This window comes from Dama dama, chromosome X, assembly GCF_033118175.1.
Source record: "Dama dama isolate Ldn47 chromosome X, ASM3311817v1, whole genome shotgun sequence".
NCBI lineage: Eukaryota > Metazoa > Chordata > Mammalia > Artiodactyla > Cervidae > Dama > Dama dama.
This window is the reverse complement of record NC_083714.1, coordinates 86407487-86433562: the sequence shown is the minus strand read 5'-3', so window position 1 is coordinate 86433562 and position 26076 is coordinate 86407487. Positions and strand designations below refer to the sequence as shown.

Genomic DNA, 26076 nt, shown 5'->3' with positions numbered 1-26076 from the left:
ACATGACAAGACACATACTAATCAAATGACGAAAGACTAAACACAAAGAAAGAATATTAAAAGCAGCAAGGGAGAAACAAATGACATACAAGGGAAACCCGATATGTTTAACAGCTGATCTTTCAGCAGAAACTCTGTAGGCCATAGGGGAATGGCAGGGTATATTTAAAGTACTGAAAGGGAAAAAATCTACAACCAAGATTATTGTACCTGGCAAGGATTTCATTCAACATTGATGGAGAAATAAAAAGCTTTTCAGACAAGCAAAAGTTAAGAGGGCTCAGAACCACCAAACCAGCTTTACAACAAATGTTAAAGGGACTTTTATAGTCCAGAAATACAAAGGGGAAAAAAAAGATCTACAAAATCAACCCCAAACAATTAAGAAAATGGCAATAGGAACATATATATCAATAACTACTTTAAATGGAAATGGATTAAATGCTCCAACCAAAAGACACAAATTGGCTGAATGGATACAAAAACAAGACCCATAAATATGCTGTTTATAAGAAACACACTTCAGACCTAAAGACACATATAGACTGAAAGTGAGGATGTAAATATATTCCATTCAAATGGGAAGCAAAAGAAAGCTGGAATAGCAATCCTCATATCAGACAAAATAGACCTTAAAATAAAGAAGATTATAAGAGATAAGGAAGGACACTACATAATGATCAAGGGTTCAATCCAAGAGGAAAACATAACAATTGTAAATATCTATGCACCCTATATAGGAGCAACTTAATACATAAGACAAACACTAACAGACATAAAAGGAGAAACTGACAGTAACACAATAATACTAGGAGACTTTAACACCCTGCTCACATCAAAGGACAGATTATCAAAACAGAAAATTAATAAGGAATCACAAGTCTTAAATGGTACATTAGATGAAATGGATCTCATTGATATCTTCAGGACATTCCATCCAAATGCAGAAGAATACACTTTCTCCTCAAGTGCACATGGAACATTCTCCAGGATAGACCACATCTTGGGTCACAAATCAAACCTCAGTAAATAGAAGAAAATTGAAATTGTATCAAGCATCTTCTCTGACAACAATGCTATGAGACTAGATATCAATTGCAAGAAAAAAACTGTAAGAAACACAAACATATGGAGATTATACGACACATTTGTAAAGAACCAACAGGTTACTGAAGAAAGCAAAACGAAAATCAAAAAAATTCTAGGAACAAATGACAATGAAAACGCAACAACTCAAAACCCATGGGATGCAACGAAAGCAGTTCTAAGAGGGAAGTTTATAGCAATACAATCCTACCTCAAGAAACAAAAAAAACAAAAAACACTGAATAGACAACCTAACTTTACTCCTAAAACAACTGGAAAAAGAAGAACAAAAAACCCACAAAAATTAGTAGACGGAAAGAAATCATAAAGATCCAAGTAGAAATAAATGAAAAAGAAATGAAAGAAACAATAGTAAAGATTAATAAAACTAAAACTGGTTCTTTGAGAAGATAAACAAAATTGACAAGCCTTTAGCCAGACTCATCAAGAAAAGAGAGAAAAATCAAATCAACAAAATTAGAAATGATAAGTTACTACAGACAATGCAGAACTACAAAGGATTATGAGACTATTATGAACACCTATATGGCAATAAAATGGACAGATTCTTAGAAAAGTTCAATCTTTCAAGACTGAAACAGGAAGAAATAGAAATTATGAATGACCCAATTACAAGCACTGAAATTGAAGCTGTGATAAAAAATCTTCCAAAAACCAAAAGCCCAGGACCAAATGGCTTCAAAGGAGAATTCTATCAAGCATTTAGAGAAGAGCTAATGCCTATTCTTCTAAAACTCTTTCAAAAAATTGCAGAGGAAGGAACATTTCCAAACTCATTCTACGAGGCCACCATCACCCTGATACCAAAACCAGACAAAGACAACACAAAAAAGAAAACTACAGGTCAATATCACTGATGAACACAGATGCAAAAAATCCTCAACAAAATTTTAGCAAACAGAATCCAGCAACACATCAAAAAGCTCATACACCATGATCAAGTTGGATTTATTCCAGGGATGCAAAGATTCTTCCATATATGAAAATCAATCAATGTGATACACTGCATCAACAAACTGAAAGATAAATACCATATGATAATCTCAACAGATGCTGAAAAATCCTTTGACAAAATTCAGCACCCATTCATGATGAAAACTCTTGAGAAAATGTGCAAGGAAGGAACCTACCTTAACATAGTAAATGTCATATATGATAAGTCTACAGCAAACATTATTCTCAATGGTGAAAAACTGAAAGCATTCCTCCTAAGATCAGGGAAAAGACAAGGGTCCTACCTAAGGGACAGAAGAACTGTACACAGAAAAGTACAAGACACTAATGAAAGAAATCAAGGATGTCATAAACACATGGAGAGATATTCCATGTTCCTGGGTAGGAAGAATTAATATTGTAAAAATAACTATACTACCAAATGCAATCTACAGATTCAATGTGATCCCCATCAAATTACCAATGGCATTTTTCACAGAACTAGAACAAAAACTTTCACAACTCATATGGAAACACAAAAGACCCTGAATAGCCAAAGCAGTCTTGATAAAGAAGAATGGAGCTGGAGGAATCAACATTCCTGACTTCAGATTATACTGCAAAGCTATGGCCATCAAGACAGTATGGTACGGGCACAAAAACAGAAATATAGACCAATGGAATAAGATAGAAAACCAAGAAATAAACCCATGCACCTATGGGTACCTTAGTTTTGACAAAGGAGGCAAGACTATACAATGGGGCAAAGACAGTCTCTTCAATAAATAGTGCTGGGAAAACTGGACAGCTACATGTAAGAGAACGAAATTAGAAGATTTCCTATCACCAAACACAGAGATAAACTCAAAATGGATTAAAGATCTAAATGTAAGACAAGAAACTATAAAACTCTTGGAGGAAAACATAGGCAGAATACTCTATAACATAAATCAAAGCAAGATCCTCTATGACCCACCTCCTAGAGTAATGGAAATAAAAACAAAAGTTAACAACTGGGACCTGATTAAACTTAAAAGCTTTTGCACAGCAAAGGAAAATATAAGCAAGGTGAAAAGACAACCCTCAGAATGCGAGAAAATGATAGCAAATGAAACAACTGACAAAGGATTAATTTCCAAAATATACAAGGAGCTCATACAACTCAATACCAGAAAAACAGACAACCTAATCAAAACATGGGGAAAAGACCTAAACAGACATTTGTCCAAAGAAAACAAACATATGGCTAACAAACACATGAAAAGATGCTCAACATCACTCATTATTCAAGAAATGCAAATCAAAGCTACAATGAGATATCACCTCACACCAGTCAGAATGGCCATCATCAAAAAGTCTACAAACAATAAATGCTGGAGGGAGTGTGGAGAAAAGGGAACACTCTTGCACTGTTGGTGGGAATGTAAATTGATACAGCCACTATGGAAGATGGTATGGAGATTCCATAAAAAACTCGGAAGAAAAACCACCATATGACCCAAGAATCCCACTCCTAGGCATATACCCTGAGGAAACCAAAATTGAAAAACACACATGTATCCCATTGTTCACTGCAGCACTATTTACAGTAGCTAGAAGATGGAAGCAACCTAGATGTCCATTGACAGATGAATGGATAAAGAAGTTGTGGTACATATACACAATGGAATATTACTCAGCCATAAAAAGGAACACAGTTGAGCCAGTTCTAATGAGGTGGGTGAACCTAGAACCTGTTATACAGAGTGAAGTGAGTCAGAAAGACAAAGATAAATATCGTATTCTAATGCATATATATGGAATCTAGAAAAATGGTACTGAAGAATTTATTTACAGGAAAACAATGGAGAAATACACATAGAGAATAGACTTATGGGCATGAGGAGAGGGTGAAATGTATGGAAAGAGTAACATGGAAACTTACATTACCATACGTAAAATAGATAGCCAACGAGAATGTGCTGTATGGCTCAGGAAACTGAAACAGTGGCTCTGTGTCAGCTTGGAGGGGTGGAATGGGGAGGGAGATGGGAGGGAGGTTCAGAAGGGAGGGGCTATATGTATACCTATGGCTGATTCATGTTGATGTTTGATAGAAAACAACAAAATTCTATAAAGCAATTATCCTTCAATAAAAAACAAGTTAATTAAAAAAATTTATCAGATCTTGTTTCATCCTTAACCTCTGCAGTGACTAAAAGACTTCTACTTTCTTCTTTATCCCCTTCTACACTGTTTTCATTTTATGAGGTTCTATTACTTTTATAATTGAGAAGATAAAGTTTTGTTAAGTTCATCCTTGAGAAATTATTAAATGAATTATAGCATATCAACACCATGGAATACCTTGAGGTCATTAAAAAATTAAATATTTCCAGTAGGAATTAAATTAAAAATTTTCCAGTAGTCATGTATGGATGTGAGAGTTGAACTATAAAGAAAGCTGAGCACCACAGAATTGATGCTTTTGAACCATGGTGTTGGAGGACTCTTGAGAGTCCCTTGGGCTGCAAGGAGATCCAACCAGTCCATCCTAAAGGAAATCAGTCCTGAATATTCACTGGAAGGAATGATGCTGTAGCTGAAGCTCTAATACTTTGGCCAGCTGATGCAAAGAACTGACTCATTGGAAAAGATCTTGATTCTTGGAAAGGTTGAAGGCAAAAGAAGAGAGAGGCAGAGGATGAGATGGTTGGATGGAATCACTGACTCAACGGACATGAATTTGAGCAACCTCTGGGAGATTGTGAAGGACAGGGGGTCACAAAGAGTTGACATGACCTAGGGACTGAACAACAAAAACAGCAAAAAAAAAAAAAAAAAAAAAAAAAACCCAGCAAATAAGTAACAGTAGGAATAGAGACACAGAAGCAGAGAACAGACATGTAGACATGGGACAGGAGGGAGGGAGGATGAAAAGACTTGGGAGATTGGGACTGACATATACCCACTCCCATATGTAAAATAGCTACTGCGAACCTGCAGTATAGGGCAGGGAGCTCAGCTCTGTGCTCTGTGGTAACTTAGATGGGTGGAATAGAGCAGGGAGGTAGGAAGATCCTAGAGGGAGGGGATATATGAAATATATATAAGTGATTGACTTCATTAGACAGCAGAAACCAACACAGTATTTTAAAACACTATACACCAATTTAAACAAAAAGTCAAGAAAGTAATAAAGATACTTTTGCCTTTTATGGATAACAAAAAAATTAAATATGTTTGTATATACTAATATTGAAGGACACCTGATATATTAAGTGAAAAAAACTAAATCATAGGACAATATGCACAGTATAATCCAGATTAAAAAAAAAAACCAATCCTATATAAATTATAGAAATCCATAATCATTTGTTTGTATGTAAATACACAGAGAAAGATCTAGAAGATATAAATCCAACCAAATATACTAGTTAACTGTGAATAGACATTGATAGGGGTGGAGTCAATGTGAGGAAGACTTTTTTCTTATATATTTTTTATAGCTTGAATTTTCAATAAACATTATTTTTGTAACAAAACTATATTAATGTAAGTCAGTGTGTCATTATTATATGTAATTATAATAATTACATTAATATTAAAATCAACATAATATTCTTTTAGAAGTGGGTTAGTGTATAAAGAGAGCTTTGGTCTGGTCCTCAAATCCTCCTTATAAAGTAATTTTACAATAATAAATATAAAACAGTGTGCTATACCCATGCAGTTACAATCAATCAGTTTACAACAAAGGAGGCAAAAACATGTAAAATAATGAAATTAAAACATTTTCTCACATCATATACAAAAATAAACTCAAAATGGATTAAAGAACTAAATGTAAGAATAGAAACCATAAAAATCCTAGAAGAGAATGTAGACAGAACACTCTGACATAAATCATAGTAATATTTTTTAGATCTGTCTCCTAAGGCAAAGAAAACAAAAGCAAAAACAAACAAATGGGAACTAATTTAAATTATAAGCTTCTGCAGAGCAAATGAATCACTAACTAAATGAAAAAACAACCTACCAAATGGGAGAACATATTTGCAAATGATAAAGGGTTAATATTCAAAATATGTAAATAGCTAATACAATTCAACATACAGAAAAAACAGCCAACTAAAAAAATGGGCAGAAGACTTCAATATTCATTTTTCCAAAGAAGACATACAGGTGGTCAATAGGTACATGAAAAGCTGTTCAACATTGCTAATCATTAGAGAAATGAAAATCAAAACCACAATGAGATGTCACCTCACAACTACCAGAATGGCTATCATCAAAACGAACACAAATAATAAATGTTGGCAAGGATGTGGAAAAAAGGGAACCTTCATACACTGTTTGTAGGAATGTGAATTGGTGCATCTACTGTGGAAAACAGAATGGAGGTTTCTCAAAGAAACTAAAACTTTTATCATCAGTCAGTCAGTTCAGTCACTCAGTCGTGTCCAACTCTTTGCGACCGCATGAATCGCAGCACGCCAGGCCTCCCTGTCCATCACAAACTCCCGGAGTTTACTCAAACTCATGCCCATCGAGTAGGTGGTGCCATCCAGCCATCTCATCCTCTGTCGTCCCCTTCTCCTCCTGCCCCCAATCCCTCCCAGCATCAGGGTCTTTTCCAAAGAGTCAACTCTTCGCATCAGGTGGCCAAAGTATTGGAGTTTCAGATTCAGCATCAGTCCTTCCAATGAACACCCAGGACTTTTCTCCTTCAGGATGGACCGGTTGGATCACCTTGCAGTCCAAGGGACTCTCAAGAGTCTTCTCCAACACCACAGTTCAAAAGCATCAATTTTTCGGCGCTCAGCTTTCTTCACAATCCAACTCTCACATCCATACATGACCACTGGAAAAACCATAGCCTTGACCAGACGGACCTTTGTTGGTAAAGTAATGTCTCTGCTTTTTAATATGCTATCTAGGTTGGTCATAACTTTCCTTCCAAGGAGTAAGCGCCTTTTAACTTCATGGCTGTAGTCACCATCTGCAGTGATTTTGGAGCCCCTCAAAAATAAAGTCTGACACTGTTTCCACTGTCTCCCCATCTATTTCCCATGACCTGCCTCTTGAGAAACCTGTATGCAGGTCAGGAAGCAACAGTTAGAACTGGCCATGGAACAACAGGCTGGTTCCAAATAGGAAAAGGAGTATGTCAAGGCTGTATATTGTCACCCTGCTTATTTAACTTATGTGCAGAGTACATCATGAGAAACGCTGGGCTGGAAGAAGCACAAGCTGGAATTAAGATTGCCGGGAGAAATATAAATAACCTCAGATATGCAGATGACACTACCCTTATGGCAGAAAGTGAAGAGGAACTAAAAAGCCTCTTGATGAAAGTGAAAGAGGAGAGTGAAAAAGTTGGCTTAAACCTCAACATTCAGAAAACTAAGACCATGGCATCTGGTCCCATCACCTCATATGATCTAGCAATTTTACTTCCTGGGTATATATTCATAGAAAACAAAATCACTAATTTGAAAAGATACATGCACTCCAATGTTCATATGGGAGCAACCTAAGTATCCATCAACAGAAGAACAGATATAGATATGGTATACATATATACATATATATATATACACAATATACATATACATATATATATATATATATATATATATACACATACATACACACACACACACACAATGGAATACTACTCAGCCATAAAAAGAATGAAATTTTGCCTTTTGCAATGACAGGGATGGGCTTGGAGGGTATCATGCTTAGTGAAGTAAGTCAGACAGAGGAAGACAAATACTGTATGTTACCACTTATACATAGAATCTAGGAAACAAAACAAACTAGTGATTATAGTAAAAAAAGAAACAAACTCACAGGTGTAGAGAACAGTCTAGTGATTACCAGTGGGAGAGAGAAGTGGGGAGGAGAAAGGAGGGGTAGGGGATAAAGAGGTACAAACTACTATGTATGAAATAAATAAGCAATAAGGATATATTGTATAAGACAGAGATTGAGTATAATTTATAAAAATTTTGAATCACTGTTGTACCTGATACTAATATAATATTATAAATCAACTACAATGTAATTTTTTTTAAAAAAAGGAAACAAGGTTGGTTTCTTCTGAGGCCTCTTCTCCTGGTTAGTAAATGGTGATCTTCCTGTCTCTTCACATGGTCTTCCCGTTGTATGTGTCTTTCTCCTAATTTCCTTTGTTTTTATAAGGACACCAGTCATATTGGTTAAAACCCACCCTAGCTACCTCATTTTTACTTAATTACTTCTTTAAAGATTCTATCTCCAAATATAGTCACATTCTAAGTTACTCGGAGTTAGGATTTCAGCATATGAATTTTGAAGGAACACAATTAAGCCCATAACAGTTCTATTATTTAGAATTACATCTATTTCTAAAAAGGTAAATAATTATAATCATTTTTAACTTTAAATGAGAAACTAGAGAATTTAGCATGCAAACCATTCAAAATACAAATTAATTCTTACATAATGAGTTATATGTTTGCTTAAAATGATTGATGGCCCTTTTTGGATATGCACCACTGTGGTCAATACATTACTCTTGATTACATGTGGATTGCCTGATAGATTGTGCCTAATCTCATTCCTAAATTCATCCCTTAGCCTCACTAATCCTTGGAGTCTACCAAATTTTTAGCCTGTAGCTTATCCCATAGCCTCACTTCAGAGATAGAGGAGCAAGACTTTCTACTCTAGATTTTCAAAATATAGATAGCATGATGCTGAATGAGATTATCCATGCAAAATACTCTTATGAAAGCAAAATACATTATTATTCTGCTTTCTAGTACATCATCTATGAAAGAGCATATGGAATCATGTCTTAAAAGAATTTTGGAGTTTTGTATAATCAAGGATGACATAATCTATAGTATCTGGACTGTGGTTCAGATGATCTGAACTTTAGTCCTTTCTGTGCAATAGAATCATTTGACAAAATACTTATAAGGGCAGTAATAGGAATAATAGTATTGAAATATATTATCTTTCTCAGAACAAAGATCTTTTAAGTCTTTTCCAATGTTAATAACAATAGTATCTACTGTTACTTATTTTGTACTTAACATATGCCATGCTCTATGCCAAGAGACTTATATACAACATCTCATTTAGTGCTCCAAATAACCATGAAAGGTAGGTATTGTTATTCTTGTTTTATGGAAGAAGAAAGTGAAACTTAGGTTAAGTTCCCCAAGGTCATATATATAGTAAGTGGCAAAGTCAAGATTTGATCCCTGGTACATGTGACACCAAAGTCTGCTAATTTGCTACTTAATAGTGCGTTAGAGATTGAAATTTTATCAGAAACTATATTAGTTTCCTAGGGCTATCACAACAAATTATCACAAACTGGGTGACCTGAAAAAAACATAAATTTATTTTCTAATAGTTCTGGAGACAAGAAGTCTGACATTAAGGTCCAGTTCCCTCTGAAGGCTCCTGGGGAGGATCCTTCCTTGCCTCTTCCCAGCTTCTGGCCACTCCTGGCAGTCCTTGGTGTTCCTTTGTGGTGACACAACTCTAATCTCTGCTTCTGTTTTCACATGGCCATCTTCCTTCCGTGTCTGTGTATTCAAAATTTTCTCTTCTTATAAAGACACCAGCCATAGGGTCCATGCTAATCCAGTGTGACCTCATCTTGAATTCACCTGCAAAGACACTATTTTTAAATAAATTCACATTCACAGGCTTTGGGTGGACATGAATGCTGGAGGGACACTCTTCACCCAGTAGGGGCACCATTAAGCAGATAAGAAATAGAAAAACTTGTACTATGTCTGACTAGGTTTTCTTAAGCTCTGAATAATGAATAAAAGGTTATGTGATTTGAGGCTTTCATATCTTTGCTGCTTATATATGTTTTGTTTATGCCAAATAATGTTCCTACAGACAGTCGTATGCTATTCTGTATTCTAATTTAATCAGTTCAGTTTAGTCAGTCAATCGTGTCTGACTCTTTGAGACCCCATGGAATGCAGCACGCCAGGCCTCCCTGTCCATCACCAACTCCTGGAGTCTACTCAAACTCATGTCCATTGATACCATCCAACCATCTCATCTTCTGACATCCCCTTCTCCTCCCGCCTTCAAACTTTCCCAGCATCAGGGTCTTTTCAAATGAGTCACTTCTTCGCATCAGGTGGCCAAAGTATTGAAGTTTCAGCTTCAATATCAGTCCTTCCAATGAATATTCAGGACTGATTTCCTTTAGGATGGACTGGTTAGATCTCCTTGCAGCCCAAGGGACTCTCAAGAGTCCTCCAACACCACGGTTCAAAAGCATCAATTCTTTGGCACTCAGCTTTCTTTATAGTCCAACTCTTACATCCATACATGACTACTGGAAAAACCATAGCCTTGACTAGATGGACCTTTGTCAGCAAAGTAATGTCTCTGCTTTTAACATGCTGTCTAGGTTGGTCATAGATTTCCTTCCAAGGAGTAAGTGTCTTTTAATTTCATGGCTGTAGTCACCATCTGCAGTGACTTTGGAGCCCCCCACAATAAAGTCTGACACTGTTTCCACTGTTTCCGCATCTATTTCCCATGAAGTGATAGGATTGGATGCCACGATCTTAGTTTTCTGAATGTTGAGCTTTAAGCCAACTTTTTCACTCTCCTCTTTCACTTTCATCAAGAGGCTCTTTAGTTCTTCTTCACTTTCTGCCATAAGGGTGGTGTCATCTGCATATCTGAGGTTATTTATATTTCTCCCAGTGATCTTGATTCCAGCTTGTGCTTCCTCCAGCCTTGCATTTCTCATGATGTACTCTGCACATAAGTTAAATAAGCAGGGTGACAATGTACAGCCTTGACGTACTCCTTTTCCTATTTGGAACCAGTCTGTTGTTCCATGGCCAGTTCTAACTGTTGCTTCCTGACCTGCATACAGGTTTCTCAAGAAGCAGGTCAGGTGGTCTGCTATTCCCATCTCTTGAAGAATTTTCCTCAGTTTCTTGTGATCCACACAGTCAAAGGCTTTGGCATAGTCAATAAAGCAGAAATAGATGTTTTTCTGGGAACTCTCTTGCCTTTTTGATGATCCAGCAAATATTGGCAATTTGATCTATGGTTCCTCTGCCTTTTCTAAATCCAGCTTGAACATCTGAAAATTCACAGTTCACGAACTGTTGAAGCCTGACTTGGAGAATTTTAAGCATTACTTTACTAGCACGTGAGATGAGTGCAATTGTGCGGTAGTGTGAGCATTCTTTGGCATTGCCTTTCTTTGAGATTGAAATGAAAACTGACCTTTTCCAGTCCTGTGACCACTGCTGAGTTTTCCAAGTTTCCTGGCATATTGAGTGTAGCACTTTCACAGCATCATCATTTAGGATTTGAAATAGCTCAACTGTAATTCCATCACCTCCACTAGCTTTGTTCGTAGTGATACTTCCTGAGGCCCACTTGACTTCACATTCCAGGATGTCTGGCTCTAGGTGAATGATCACACCATCATGATTATCTGGGTCATGAAGATACTTTTTGCATAGTTCTTCTGTGTATTCTTGCCACTTCTTCTTAATATCTTCTGCTTCTGTTATGTCCATATGCTATCTGTCCTTTATTGAGCCCATCTTTGAATGAAATGTTCCCTTGGTATCTCTAATTTTCTTGAAGAGATCTCTAGTCTTTCCGACTCTATTGTTCCCCTCTATTTTTGCACTAAACAAGTCACAGAGTTACAGGGTTAGAAATAACCTCAGATAGTTATTAGACCTATTGGTTTGCTTCTAGAGAAGGTTCACTGATTCATGCCAGACAGTCGGGTGTCTAATACTTTCTGAATAGGTTTTATGGCATCTCCTAGTAAACTGCCCTAGTGTTCAGAAAGTTATCTTCAAGTCTAACTTTCAAACTTCTGGTTACAATTGAATCTAATTTTAGTTTATGGATTCTACTGTCTTGAGAATCCTGACATATAAAAAATGTTACAACTCAAATTATTAAAACTTCACATTTACAAAGCAGTTTAATGCTTCATATTTTATGCCTGTATACTTTTACTCTTGCTAGCTTAAAATAATAAATCTGTAAGATGTTATTAAACTAGACTTATTTTAAAGAAATTGTGGTCAGAGAAGTTGAGTTACTTAGAAAGTCATAGAGCTAGTAAATGATAGAACTGGAACTTCAACCCAGATCATTTTTCCCTAAATCCTGTTCTTTGTCCCATTATGCCCCACTGCAGAACAAAGAAGCAAAATCTAATGTTATTCTTCGGTGTATTGATGAATATAAGAGCTACCAGGGGAGAAGTGCTTGAGAATTACAGAATTCTAGAGTAAAATGGACATTAACAATCATAAATTGTGGTAACAGTTTCCTAAAGAATTCAAATTCTGGCAACTGGATTGATGATACCAGAAAGGTTTTGAACTGAATTGGGCTTACAAATGGCTCTACACATGTGTAGTTGAGTTCATTGATAACATACAAAAAAATTCTGGCAACTGGATTGATGATACCAGAAAGGTTTTGAACTGAATTGGGCTTACAAATGACTCTACACATGTGTAGTTGAGTTCATTGATAACATACAAAAAATGAAAATATACTACTTTGGACACTAGAAAAATGAGCATTTGAGCATCAAGTTTCTGAGTAAGGAGGTCAACTAAGCAAATCAGAAAGTTGTAGATTGAGAAGTAAAAGAACAGGTATACATTTGCTTAATAGCATGGACTTTAATGTCAGGCAGTTTTGGGTTTGAGTCTTACCACTTACTAGCTAGATGACCTGGGATAAGTTGCTTAACTTCTTTAAACTTCTTCTCAATAAAATGTCATAAGAATGTCTACATCATTGTGTTGATGTAAATATTGAAAGATTATACACACATACAATACTTAGTGAGGTACCCTGCACAATAAATTGTAGTTTCCAATTATAATAACAATATTACTGTCATTATTACTATTACGGTGGAGCATCAACTAAGCCCCCATCCACTTCTCTTGAAAGGCTATTGTGGAAAATGACATTTATTTATAAATATTTCATACATGTATATAGAAAATCTTTGACCTTAAGAACCATTCATGGGTAGTCCCAAGATGGCGGAGGAATAGGATGGGGAGACCACTCTCTTCCCCACAAATACATCAAAAGATCATCTGCCTGTGGAGCAACTTCCACAAAACAACTTCTGAACGCAGATACCCCAGAAAGACAAAATAATCTCTTCAAAATGAGGTAGGACAAAAGATAAAGATGAAAAGAGAGACACGAAAGATTTAGGGATGGAGACCCATCCTGGGGAGGGAGTCATGAAGGAGAAGAAGTTTCCACACAATATAAAACCCTCTCAGAGGTGGGGTCAGTGGGGAGCTTTGGAATCTTAGAGGGCAGCATAACTGAAAAGAAAATCACTACAGAATTCACAATGAACAGCAATTATTAGCCAAGAAGTGGCTCACATGCTTGCCTTTGACCAAAGTCAGTGGGGGCTGGTGCGGAGGCATGAGCTACATTGTCAGCCCTTAGGGTAAAGACTGGGGTGAATGCCCTGAGAACACTCTGAGGAGACTAATGTGACATAGCAACCTAAACCATGGGAATGCCAGAGAAACAAAGAAAAAAAAAAAAAGGACCTTTTCCCATGGGAAGGCTGTAACACAGCACTGTGACCCCTGGCGTGCTCACAGAACAAAGGATCATGCTCTAGTGAGCAAGTTGGCTGCCATTTATGCCCTCTCTCCTTGAAGGCAGAGAGGCAGAAGGCAATGGGCTGCTGCAATCTCGGCCCCAGAGACTGCATCTTCCACCAAGCTGTGAGTTGGCTGCCAGTCACTAATCACATCTTCCTGGAATCCTGGATGGTTCATATTGGCTAGAAATGTTAGAGCTTGGAACTAGCTCCCCTGATGAGATGCATGGCCCACCTGTGACTGTGTGCTCACAGCATACCCAAGAGCCTGAGCTGCTTGGACCTGGGAGGTGCACAAGACACACGGCATACCTGAGACTGTGCCCTCGTGGTGCACCTGGAGCCTGAGAGGCTTGGATCTGGGAAGTGCATGAGACGCACGGCTCACCTGGGACTGTGTCCTCACGGCACACCTGAGAGCCTGAGAGGCTTGGAGTTGGGAAGTACATGCCACCTTGGGCTGTGGCAACCCAGTGTGATCTATCCACTGTGAGCACTCCCCACACATGCCAGCAGTATTTTTTTGCAGTGTCCTTCCCTCTCCACAGCACAGCTGAGCAAGCGAACTCGAATAAGTGGCCACTTCCGCCTCCTCATGTCAGGGTGGAAATTAGACACTGAAGAGACTTGCAAACAGAGGAGACCAAATGAAGCAAAGGAAAGAAGGGGAAACTGCCCCAGAAGTAACAGGTGCAACAATTAAAACTCTGCAGTTAAGCTGAGACTGTGCATTTGAGGGGCAACTGTAGACTTCAAGAGCAAGTATAAGTTGAAACAGAGGACTATCTGACAGTGAACTGACCCCACCAACACTGTACACAAAAGCTCCAGAGAAATACCTAGACATATTTTTATTATTATTATTTTTAAATTAAAAAAAATTTAGTCCTTTATTACTCTTTTAACTTTTATTTTTATAGTATATTATTACCTTTCTAAAAAAGAACCTTATTTAAACAAGCTCCATATTTTTTTTCCAGAGGAGCTACTGAAAATATGTTCTGCTTTATCTCTGGGTAATCTTCCTAAAAGATATCATCTTAAACTTTCCACTAACTTCAGTGTATTCCTGGGAAAGTTGCTCAATTTATAGGCTTAATGTAATTCACTTTTAGACAGAAAAAGGGATATAGTCCTGACAAAAACAACTTATAATACCCACTTACCTTTTTCTGCTGGGCTCAAAATAGTCACTGTGAAAAGAGAGAGAAAGATCAAGATTAGTGATATTTAGAAACATTATCTTTCTTATCTGTTTTTCCATAGCATCAATTTTAGTAATTTAGTCAATGATACTTTAGGAAACCATCAGCCTGCTAAAATAAAGGAAGGCAAGGGTGATTAAATTCTATCCTTTGCTATCTTCCTTCATCTTAAACCTTGAGTGAGAATTTCTATGGGCTTCCCTGGTGACTCAGGGTTAAAGAATCTGCCTGCCAATGCAGGAGACATGGGTTCAATCTTTGGGTTAGGAAGATCCCCTGGAGAAGGAAATGGCAATCCACTCCAGTATTCTTGCCTGGAAAATCCCATGGACAGAGGAGCATGGTGGGCTAGAGTCCATGGGGTCACAAAAGAGTCAGACACAGAGGGGACCTTCAAGATGGCAGAGGAATAGGACAGGGAGAACACCTTCTCTCCCACAAATACATAAAAAAATCACTTGCATGTAGAACAACTCCCACAGAACATCTTCTGAATGCTGGCAGAGGATCCCAGACATCCAGAAAGGCAAACACATCTCACTGGAGTGAGGTAGGGCAAAAGATAGAGACTAAAAGAGAGACAGACGATGTCAGGACAGGGACCTGCATCCCGGGAGAGTCCTAGAGGAGGGGAGGTTTCCACGCACTAGGAAATCCCCTCACATGTGGGGTCAAGGGGAAGCTTCAGAACTCAGAGGAGAGTGCAGCACAGGAAGACAGGTGCTCTGAGGCGAAAACAGAGAAAATTCACCACAGAGATTAAGCCCAACAGCATTTCCCAACTGAGAAGTGTCTCACACACTTGTGTCCACTTGCTGTGAGTGGGGGCTAGGTGCAGAGGCCTAGGCTTTGGGGATGAGGCCTCAGAGAGAGGGCCAGGGCTGACTGCCAGGAAGATACTCTGAGGGGGCTGAGGCAACACAATAGAGATAGACCAGAAAAACTTGGGGTCTGCCAGAGAAAAAAAGGATCATTCCACAGGAAGACTCTAACACCGCCCTGTGATTCCACGTGCTCACAGAACAAGGGACCCCATGAAAGTGAATTCTGAAGAGGTGTGATCCAGCTGTGGTCTGTGGCCCCAGAGGCAGAGAGGCAGGCATGGTGCCAGAGGTGGAAGGCAAGGGACCGCTATAATCTCAGTCCAAGAGAGCACAACTACCGCCAAGCAATGAGCAGCTGCAGGTTGCCACCCATGTCTTCCTGGAAGCCTGAGTGACTCAGCTCTGCCAAGTGTCCCACAGACCTGGACTAACTCCCTTGGGGAAAAGCATGGCCCACCTCAGACTATCTCAACCCTCCACATTGCTCAGCCACAATGAGCACTCCCCACACACCCCTCTCCCCAGCACAATTGAGCAAGTGACCCTGAATAAGGAGCTACTTTCACACCCTCACATCTGGGAAGTGAACAAACATGGGAGAAAGACTTAAAAACAAAGGTGGGACCAAAACCAAAGCAGAACATCAGGGGCTCCATGAGCAAAGGAAAGAAGGCGAAACCATTTCAGAAGTTACAGCTGCAGCAGTTTAAATTCCAGCATTTAGCCTGAGACTGGACTTTAGGGTCAATTGTCTGCTTTGAGAGTAAGTACAAACTGGAGCAAGATAAGACCTGAGTCTGAGCAGACCCTGCACTGCCCACAACATGTCCAGAGAGATACTTCCTTGATATACTGGAGAACTTTCTGAGTAGGCAAATCAACTGGAGCTGGAAAATGGAGAAACTACTTGGACATTCCCCTCACTTTTGTTGTCATTCTGTCGCTAAGTCGTGTCCGATTCTCCGCCACCCTGTGGACTGCAGCACACCAGGTTCCCCAGTCCTTCATCGTCTCCTGGAGTTTGATCAAATTCATGTCCACTGAGTCACTGATGCTATCTAATCATCTCATCCTCTGCCGATCTCTTCCCCTTTTGCCTTCAATCTTTTCCAGTATCAGGGTCTTTGCCACTGAAAAGGTTCCTCGTATCAGGTGGTCAAAGTATTGGAGCTTCAGCTTCAGCATCAGTCCTTCCAATGGATATTCAGGGTTGATTTCCTTTAGCATTGACTGGTTTGATCTTGTAGTCCAAGGGATTCTGAAGAGTCTACTCCAGCACCACAATTATTTGGCACTCAGCCTTCTTTATGGTCCAACTCTCACATCTGTATATAACCACTGGAAAAACCATAGCTTTGACTAGATGCAACTTTGTCGGCAAAGTGATGTCTTTCTTTTTTAAATATGCTGTGTAGGTTTGTATAGCTTTTCTTTCAAGGAGCAAGAGTCTTTTAATTTCATGGCTGCAGTAATCGCCTGCAGTGGTTTTGGAGCCAAGAAAACAAAACCTTTCATTGTTTCCACTCCCGCCCCCTATTTTATTTTCCATGACTACAACTCTCTCTATATTTCCCCTCCTCTTTTCCCCTTTTACTTGTTTTTTCTTTTCTCTTCTTTTCTCATACTGTCCTAATGTGGTTCTTTATTACTCCTTTAATTTTTATTGCTTATAACCTACTTTTTATTTTTATTAAAATATCTTATTTTTAAAACAAATTCCAAATTTCCAATTTTTGTTTTAGATATTTCTGTTTGATATTGTATTTTTTGAGAGTCTAATTTTTCCCATGCTTTTGATTTTTAGTTTTTTTATCTTTTGTTTTTGATTTTGTGTCTTTGAAAGTCTGTTAATAATTTTTAATATCTATTTTCATTTGGGGTTTGATTATTGGCTTGATTGTTCTCTTTTTTGACTCTTCTTTTTAACTTTTCTTTTTCCTTTATTTTTCTTTCCTTCTCTATATAACTGTGTGAAACTCTCTGGGTGATCTTGGCTTTTGAGAGTTATTTCACCATTATTCTAGGGGTTTTTTGTCTTCTGTGCTGTGTGGCCTGTGAAATCTTGATGCTACAGTCAGGGTTCAGGCCTGAACCCCAGAGGCAGGAGACTCAAATTCAAAACTGTGGACCACCAGAAACTACTAACTCCATAGAAGATTAATAGGTGAGAGCCCTCCCAAAGGCCTCCATCTCAACACTAAGGCCAAGCCCCACCAAAAAGTCAGCAAGATCCAGTGCCAAATGCCACATGCCAGTCCTTCAGCTACATAGATGCACAACCAGCACATTAGTAGATAGGCTGACCAAAGCCATACCAAACACATCAGTTCAGTTAAGTCGTTCAGTTGTGCCCGACTCTTTGCGACCCCATGAATTGCAGCACACCAGGCCTCCCTGTCCATCACCAAACACATAGACACCCCAAAACTCACTACTTGACCTGGCACTGCCCTTCAGAGGGACAAGGTCTGGCTCCATCCAGCAGAAAACAGGCACAAATCCCCCCAACCAGGAAACCGTCACAAGGCACTGGTCCATCCCCACCCAGAGGAGTCAGAATCCACAATTAAGAGGAGCTACAACCTTCTAGCTTGAAGAAAGGAGATTCTAAACCCAGTAAATTTACAAAAAATGAAAAGACAGAGAAATATCCAGCAGAAGGAACATGGTAAAAACCTACAAGATGGAACAAATGAAGATGAAATAGGCAATCTACCTGAAAAAGAATTCAGAGTACTGATAATAAAGATGATTCAAAATCTTGAAAACAAAAAGGAGGTATGGATAAATAGACTATAGGCATGGATTGGGAAGATGTAAGAAATGTTTATCAAAGACATTGAAGAATTAAAGAATAAACAATCAACAACGAACAGTGCAATAACTAAGTACACTGGAAGGAACCAACAGCAGAGTAACTGAGGCAGAAAAACAGATAAATGAGCTGGAAGAGAGAATGACTGAAATAACTGTAACAGAACATGAATGTGAAAATTTGAATAATGAAAAAAGAATAAAAAGTAATGAGGACAGTCTCAAAGACCTATGGGACAACATTAAATATTACATTCAAATCATAGGGTTCCTAGAAGAAGACAAAATAAAGTCCATGAGAAAATATTTGAGGAGATTATAGTTGAAAATTTCCCTAAAATGGGAAAAGAAATAGCCACCCAAGTCAAGGAAGCCCAGAGCCTCCCCAAAAGGAAAAACTCACAGAGAAATACAACACATATTAATCAAACCAACAAAAATCAAACAGAAAGAACAAACATTAAAAGTAACAAAGTAAAAGCAACAAATAACATACAAGGAGATATCCATAAGGCAAATAGCAAATCTTTCAACAGAAACCCTACAGGCCAGAAGGGAATGGTAGGACATACTTAAAGTAATGAAAAGGAAAAGCTACAACCAAGATTACTCTATCCAACAGGGATTTCATTCAGATTTGAAGGAGAAATTAAAAGTTTTACAGACAAGCAAAAGTTAACTGAATTCAGCACCACCAAACCAGCTCCTCAACAAATGCTAAAGGAACTTCTCTAGACAGGAAACAAAAAGAAAAGGCCTACAAAACAAACCCAAAACAGTAAAGTAAATGGTAACAGGATCTTAAACATAAATGGAATAAATGCTCCAACCAAAAGACACAGATTGAATGGATGGATACAAAAAGAAGACACCCCCCCATACATACTGTCTACAAGAAACCCACCTCAGACCTAGGGATAAATGCAGACCAACTTGCATTCCCAACAGCAGTGTAAGAGGGTTCCCTGTTCTCCACACCCTCTCCAGCATTTATTGCTTGTAGACTTTTAGATGGCAGCCATCCTGACTGGCATGTAATGGTACCTCGTTGTGGTTTTGATTTGCATTTCTCTGATAATGAGTGATGTCGAGCATCTTTTCATGTGTTTGTTAGTCATCTGTATGTCTTCTTTGGAGAAATGTCTGTTTAGATCTTTGGCCCATTTTTTTTTTTATTATCTTTTTTTTTCCAGTGGGTTTTGTCATACATTGATATGAATCAGCCATGGATTTACATGTATTCCCAATCCCGATCCCCCCTCCCACCTCCCTCTCCACCCGATTCCTCTGGGTCTTCCCAGTGCACCAGGCTGGAGCACTTGTCTCGTGCATCCCACCTGGGCTGGTGACCTGTTTCACCATAGATAGTATACATGCTGTTCTTTTGAAATATCCCACCCTCACATTCTCCCACAAAGTTCAAAAGTCTGTTCTGTATTTCTGTGTCTCTTTTTCTGTTCTGCATATAGGGTTATTGTTATCACCTTTCTAAATTCCATATACATGTGTCAGTATGCTGTAATGTTCTTTATCTTTCTGGCTTACTTCACTCTGTATAAGGGGCTCCAGCTTCATCCATCTCATTAGGACTGGTTCAAATGAATTCTTTTTAATGGCTGAGTAATAGTCCATGGTGTATATGTACCACAGCTTCCTTATCCATTCATCTGCTGATGGGCATCTAGGTTGCTTCCATGTCCTGGCTATTATAAACAGTGCTGCGATGAACATTGGGGTGCACGTGTCTCTTTCAGATCTGGTTTCCTGAGTGTGTATGCCCAGAAGTGGGATTGCTGGGTCATATGGCAGTTCTATTTCCAGTTTTTTAAGAAATCTCCACACTGTTTTCCATAGCGGCTGTACTAGTTTGCATTCCCACCAACAGTGTAAGAGGGTTCCCTTTTCTCCACACCCTCTCCAGCATTTATTGCTTGTAGACTTTTGGATAGCAGCCATCCTGACTGGCGTGTAATGGTACCTCATTGTGGTTTTGATTTGCATTTCTCTAATAATGAGTGATGTTGAGCATCTTTTCATGTGTTTGTTAGCCATCTGTATGTCTTCTTTGGAGAAATGTCTGTTTAGTTCTTTGGCCCATTTTTTGATTGGGTCATTTATTTTTCTGGAATTGAGCTGCAGGAGTTGCTTGTATATTTTTGAGATTAATCCTTTGTCTGTTTCTTCATTTGCTATTATTTTCTCCCAATCTGAGGGCTGTCTTTTCACCTTACTTATAGTTTCCTTTGTAGTGCAAAAGCTTTTAAGTTTCATTAGGTCCCATTTGTTTATTTTTGCTTTTATTTCCAATATTCTGGGAGGTGGGTCATAGAGGATCTTGCTTTGATTTATGTCGGAGAGTGTTTTGCCTATGTTCTCCTCTAGGAGTTTTATAGTTTCTGGTCTTACATTTAGATCTTTAATCCATTTTGAGTTTATTTTTGTGTATGGTGTTAGAAAGTGTTCTAGTTTCATTCTTTTGCAAGTGGTTGACCACTTTTCCCAGCACCACTTGTTAAAGAGGTTGTCTTTTTTCCATTGTATATCCTTGCCTCCTTTGTCAAAGATAAGGTGTCCATAGGTTCGTGGATTTATCTCTGGGCTTTCTATTCTGTTCCATTGATCTATATTTCTGTCTTTGTGCCAGTACCATACTGTCTTGATGACTGTGGCTTTGTAGTAGAGTCTGAAGTCAGGCAGGTTGATTCCTCCAGCTCCATTCTTCTTTCTCAAGATTACTTTGGCTATTCGAGGTTTTTTGTATTTCCATACAAATTGTGAAATTCTTTGGTCGAGTTCTGTGAAAAATACCGTTGGTAGCTTGATAGGGATTGCATTGAATCTATAGACTGCTTTGGGTAGAATAGCCATTTTGACAATATTAATTCTTCCAATCCATGAACACGGTATGTTTCTCCATCTGTTTGTGTCCTCTTTGATTTCTTTCATCAGTATTTTATAGTTTTCTATGTATAGGTCCTTTGTTTCTTTAGGTAGACCAGAAAATTACTAGAGCTAATCAATGAATATAGTAAAGTTGCAGGATATAAAATTAACACACAGAAATCCCTTGCATTCCTATATACTAACAATGAAAAAACAGACAGAGAAATTAAGGAAACAATACCATTCACCATTGCAACAAAAAGAATAAAATACTTGGCCCATTTTTTGATTGGGTCATTTACTTTTCTGGAATTGAGCTGCAGGAGTTGCTTGTATATTTTTGAGATTAATCCTTTGTCTGTTGCTTCATTTGCTATTATTTACTCCTATTCTGAGGGCTGTCTTTTCACCTTGCTTATAGTTTCCTTTGTTGTGCAAAAGCTTTTAAGTTTCATTAGGTCCCATTTTTTTATTTTTGCTTTTATTTCCAATATTCTGGGAGGTGAGTTGCTTGTATACTTTTGAGATTAATCCTTTGTCTGTTGCTTCGTTTGCTATTATTTACTCCCATTCTGAGGGCTGTCTTTTCACCTTGCTTATAGTTTCCTTTGTTGTGCAAAAGCTTTTAAGTTTAATTAGGACCCATTTTTTAATTTTTGCTTTTATTTCCAATATTCTGGGAGGTGGGTCATAGAAGATCTTGCTGTGATTTATGTCAGAGAGTGTTTTGCCTATATTCTCCTCTAGGAGTTTTATAGTTTCTGGTCTTACATTTAGATTTTTAATCCATTTTTATTTTATTTTTGTGTATGGTGTTAGAAGGTGTTCTAGTTTCATTCTTTTACAAGTGGTTGACCAGTTTTCCAGCACCACTTGTTAAAGAGGTTGTCTTTTTTCCATTGTATATCTTTGCCTCCTTTGGCAAAGATAAGGTGTCCATAGGTTTGTGGATTTATCTCTGGGCTTTCTATACTGTTCCATTGATCTATATTTCTGTCTTTGTGCCAGTACCATACTGTCTTGATGACTGTGGCTTTGACTGGAAATAGAACTGCCATATGACCCAGCAATCCCACTCCTGAGCATACACACTGAGGAAACTAGATCTGAAAGAGACATGCGCACCCTAATGTTCATCACAGCACTGTTTATAATTGCCAGGACATGGAAGCAACCTAGATGCCCATCAGCTGATGAATGGATAAGGAAGCTGTGGTACATATACACAATGGAATATTACTCAGCCATTAAAAAGAATTCATTTGAATCAGTTCTAATGAGATGGATGAAACTGGAGCCCATTATACAGAGTGAAGTAAGCCAGAAAGATAAAGACCAATACAGTATACTAATGCATATATATAGAATTTAAAAAGATGGTAATGATAACCCTATATGCAAAACAAAAAAAGAGACACAGATGTACAGAACAGACTTTGGGACTCTGTGGGAGAAGGCGAGGGTGGGCTGTTCTGAGAGAATAGCATTGAAACAAGTATACTATCAAGGGTGAAACAGATCACCAGCCCAGGTTGGATGCATGAGACAGTGCTCAGGGCTGGTGCACTGGGAAGACCCAGAGGGATGGGATGGGGAGGCAGGCGGGAGGGGGGATTGGGATGGGGAGCACATGTAAATCCATGGCTGATTCATGTCAATGTATGGCAAAAACCACTACAATAATGTAAAGTAATTAGCTTTCAACTAATAAAAATAAATGAAAAAAGAAAAAAAAATAAAAAATTTTTAAAAAAGGGGAAAAAAAAGAACTTTTCTTTAAATAAAGGGTTTTGAAAATGAAAAAAAAAAAATGCAGACCAAAAGTGAGAGCCTGGAAAAAGAAATTGCTACAAGTAGAAATCAAAAGAAAGCAGGAATAGCAGTACTCATCTTAAATAATATAGACTTAAAATAAAGATAGTTGTAAGACACAAAGAAGGACACTGCATAATGATCAAAGGATCAGTTCAAGAAGATATAACAACTATAAATACTTGTATTGCCTCCTGTGAAACCTATATGCAGGTCAAGAAGCAACATTCCAAACTGGACATGGAACAACGACTGGTTCCAAATTGGGAAAGGAGTACATCAAGGCTGTATATTCTCACCCTGCTTATTTAACTTATATGGAAGGTACATCAAGTGAAACGCCAGGCTGGATGAGGCATAAGCTGGAATCAAGACTGCCAGGAGAAATATCAGTAACTCCAGATATGCAGATGACACTACCCTTATGGCAGAAAGTGAAGAGGAACTAAAGAGCCTCTTGATGAAGGTGAAAGAGGAGAGTAAAAAAGCTGGCTTAAAACTCAACATTCAGAAAACTAAGATCATGGCATCCAGTCCTATCACTTCATGGCAAATTTGCCACAGTCCACGGTGTCGCAAAGAGTCGGACACAACTGAGCGACTGAATAAAAACCCCAAATAGGAGCACCTCAATACATAAGGCAAATACTAATATCTATTAAAGGGGATACTACAGTAACACAATAATATTGCAGGACTTTAATACTTCACTCACACCAATGGACAGATCATCCAGACAACTAATTAATAAGGAAACATGGACTTTAAATGATACATTGGACCAGTTGGACCTAATTGATACCTACATGGCATTTCATCTGAAAACAGTGGACTTCACTTTTTTCTCAAGTGGATATGGAATATTCTCCAGGATATATTATATCTTGGGCCAAAAACCAAGCCTTGTTAAATTTTTAAAAATTGAAATCACTTCAAGTATCTTCTCTGACCACAGTACTGTAAGATTAGACATCAACCACTGAGAAAATAACTATAGAAACACAAACACATGGAGGCTAAACAACAAGCTTCTGAATAACCAACAGATCACTGAAGAAAATATCCCTAGAAACAAATGACAATGAAAACATGACAACTCAAGACCAATGGAATGTAGTAAATCAATGCTAAGATGGACGCTTATAGCTATGTAAGCCTACCTCAAGAAACAAGAGGCATCAAAAAAAAAAAAAAAAAAAACCAAAAACAAAACCCTAACTTTACACCTAAAGCAACTACAAAAAGAAGAAAAAATCATCCCAAAGTCAGTAAATGGAAAGAAATCATAAAAATCTGAGAAAAAAATAAATGAAAAGGAATGAAGAGGCTAAGCCAAAGTGGTAACAATGCCCAGGTGTGGATGTGTCTGGTGGTGAAAGTAACATCTGATGCTGTAAGAACAATACTGCATAGAAATCTGGAATGTTAGGTCCATGAATCAAAGTAAATTGAGAGTGGTCAAACAGATGGCAAGAGTGAACATCGACATTTTAAGAATCAGTGAACTAAAATGGACTGGAATGAGCAAACTTAATTCATGACCATTTTACCTACTACTGTGGGGAAAGAATGCCTTAGAAGAAATGGAGTAGCTCTCATAGTCAACAGGAGTCCAAAATGCACAACCTGGGTGCAATCTCAAAAACAGCAGAATGATCTCAGTTTGTTTCCAAGGCAAACCATTCAATATCACAGTAATCCAAGTCTATGCCCCAACCACTAATGCCAAAGAAGCTGAAGTTGAACGGTTCTATGAAGACCTACAAGACCTTCTAGAATTAACACCCAAAAGACTGTCATTTTCATCATAGGGAACTGGAATGCAAAAGTGGGAAGTCAAGAAATAACTGGAGCAACAGGCAACTTTGGCCTTTGAGTACAAAGTGAAGGAAGGAAAAGGCTAGTAGAGTTTTGCCAAAAGAATGCACTGGTCATAGCAAACACCCTCTTCCAACAACACAAGAAAAGACTCTACACATGGGCATCATCAGATGGTCAATACCAAAATCAGACTGATTATATTCTTTGCAGCAAGAGACAGAGTAGTTCGATACAGTCAGCAAAAGCAAGATTGAGAGCTGACTATGGCTCAGATCATGAACTTCTTATTGCAAAATTCAGACTTGAATTGAAAAAAAATAGGGAAAACCACTAGGCCATTCAGATATCACCTAAATCAAATTCCTTATGATATACAGTAAAGGGGACTTCCCTATAGCTCAGATGGTAAAGAATCTGCCTGCAATTCAGGAGATCTGGGTTTGTTCCCTGAGTCAGGAAGATCACCTGGAGAAGGAAATGGCAACCCACTCCAGTATTATTGCCTGGAGAATCCCATGGACAGAGGAGGCTAGAAGGCTACAGTCCATGGGGTCGCAAAGAGTCAGACACAAATAAGTGACTAACACACACACACACACACACACACACACACACATACAATAAAGGGACAGCTAGATTCAAGGGACTAGAACTGATAGAGCTTCTGAAGAAATATGGATAGAGGTTCAAACACTGTACAGGAGACAGTGATCAAAACCATTTCCAAGAAAAAGAAATGCAAAAAGGCAAAATGGTTGTCTGAGGAGGCCTTACAAATAGCTGAGAAAAGAAGTGAAAGGCAAAGGAGATAAGGAAAGATATGCCCATCTGAATGGAGAGTACCAAAGAACGGCAGGGAGAGATGAGAAGGCCTTCCTAAGTGAAAAATGCAAAGAAATATAGGAAAACAATAGAATGGGAAAGACTAGAGATCACTTCAAGAAAATTAGAGACACCAAGGGAACATTTCATGCAAAGATGGGCACAATAAAGGATACAAATGGTATGGACCTAACAGAAGCAA

At 38.3% G+C, this 26076-nt stretch overlaps 1 protein-coding gene across 2 annotated transcripts in view; it reads right to left on the bottom strand.

The window, feature by feature from the left end:
• ZDHHC15 (zinc finger DHHC-type palmitoyltransferase 15) overlaps positions 1 to 26076 on the bottom strand; it is a 135073-nt gene that overhangs the window by 70699 nt on the left and 38298 nt on the right. For both annotated transcript variants that reach the window (XM_061136366.1, XM_061136367.1), the window contains one exon: positions 14860 to 14886. In XM_061136366.1, coding sequence (XP_060992349.1) covers positions 14860 to 14886 — 27 coding nt within the window. The remainder of the gene's footprint in view (positions 1 to 14859; positions 14887 to 26076) is intronic.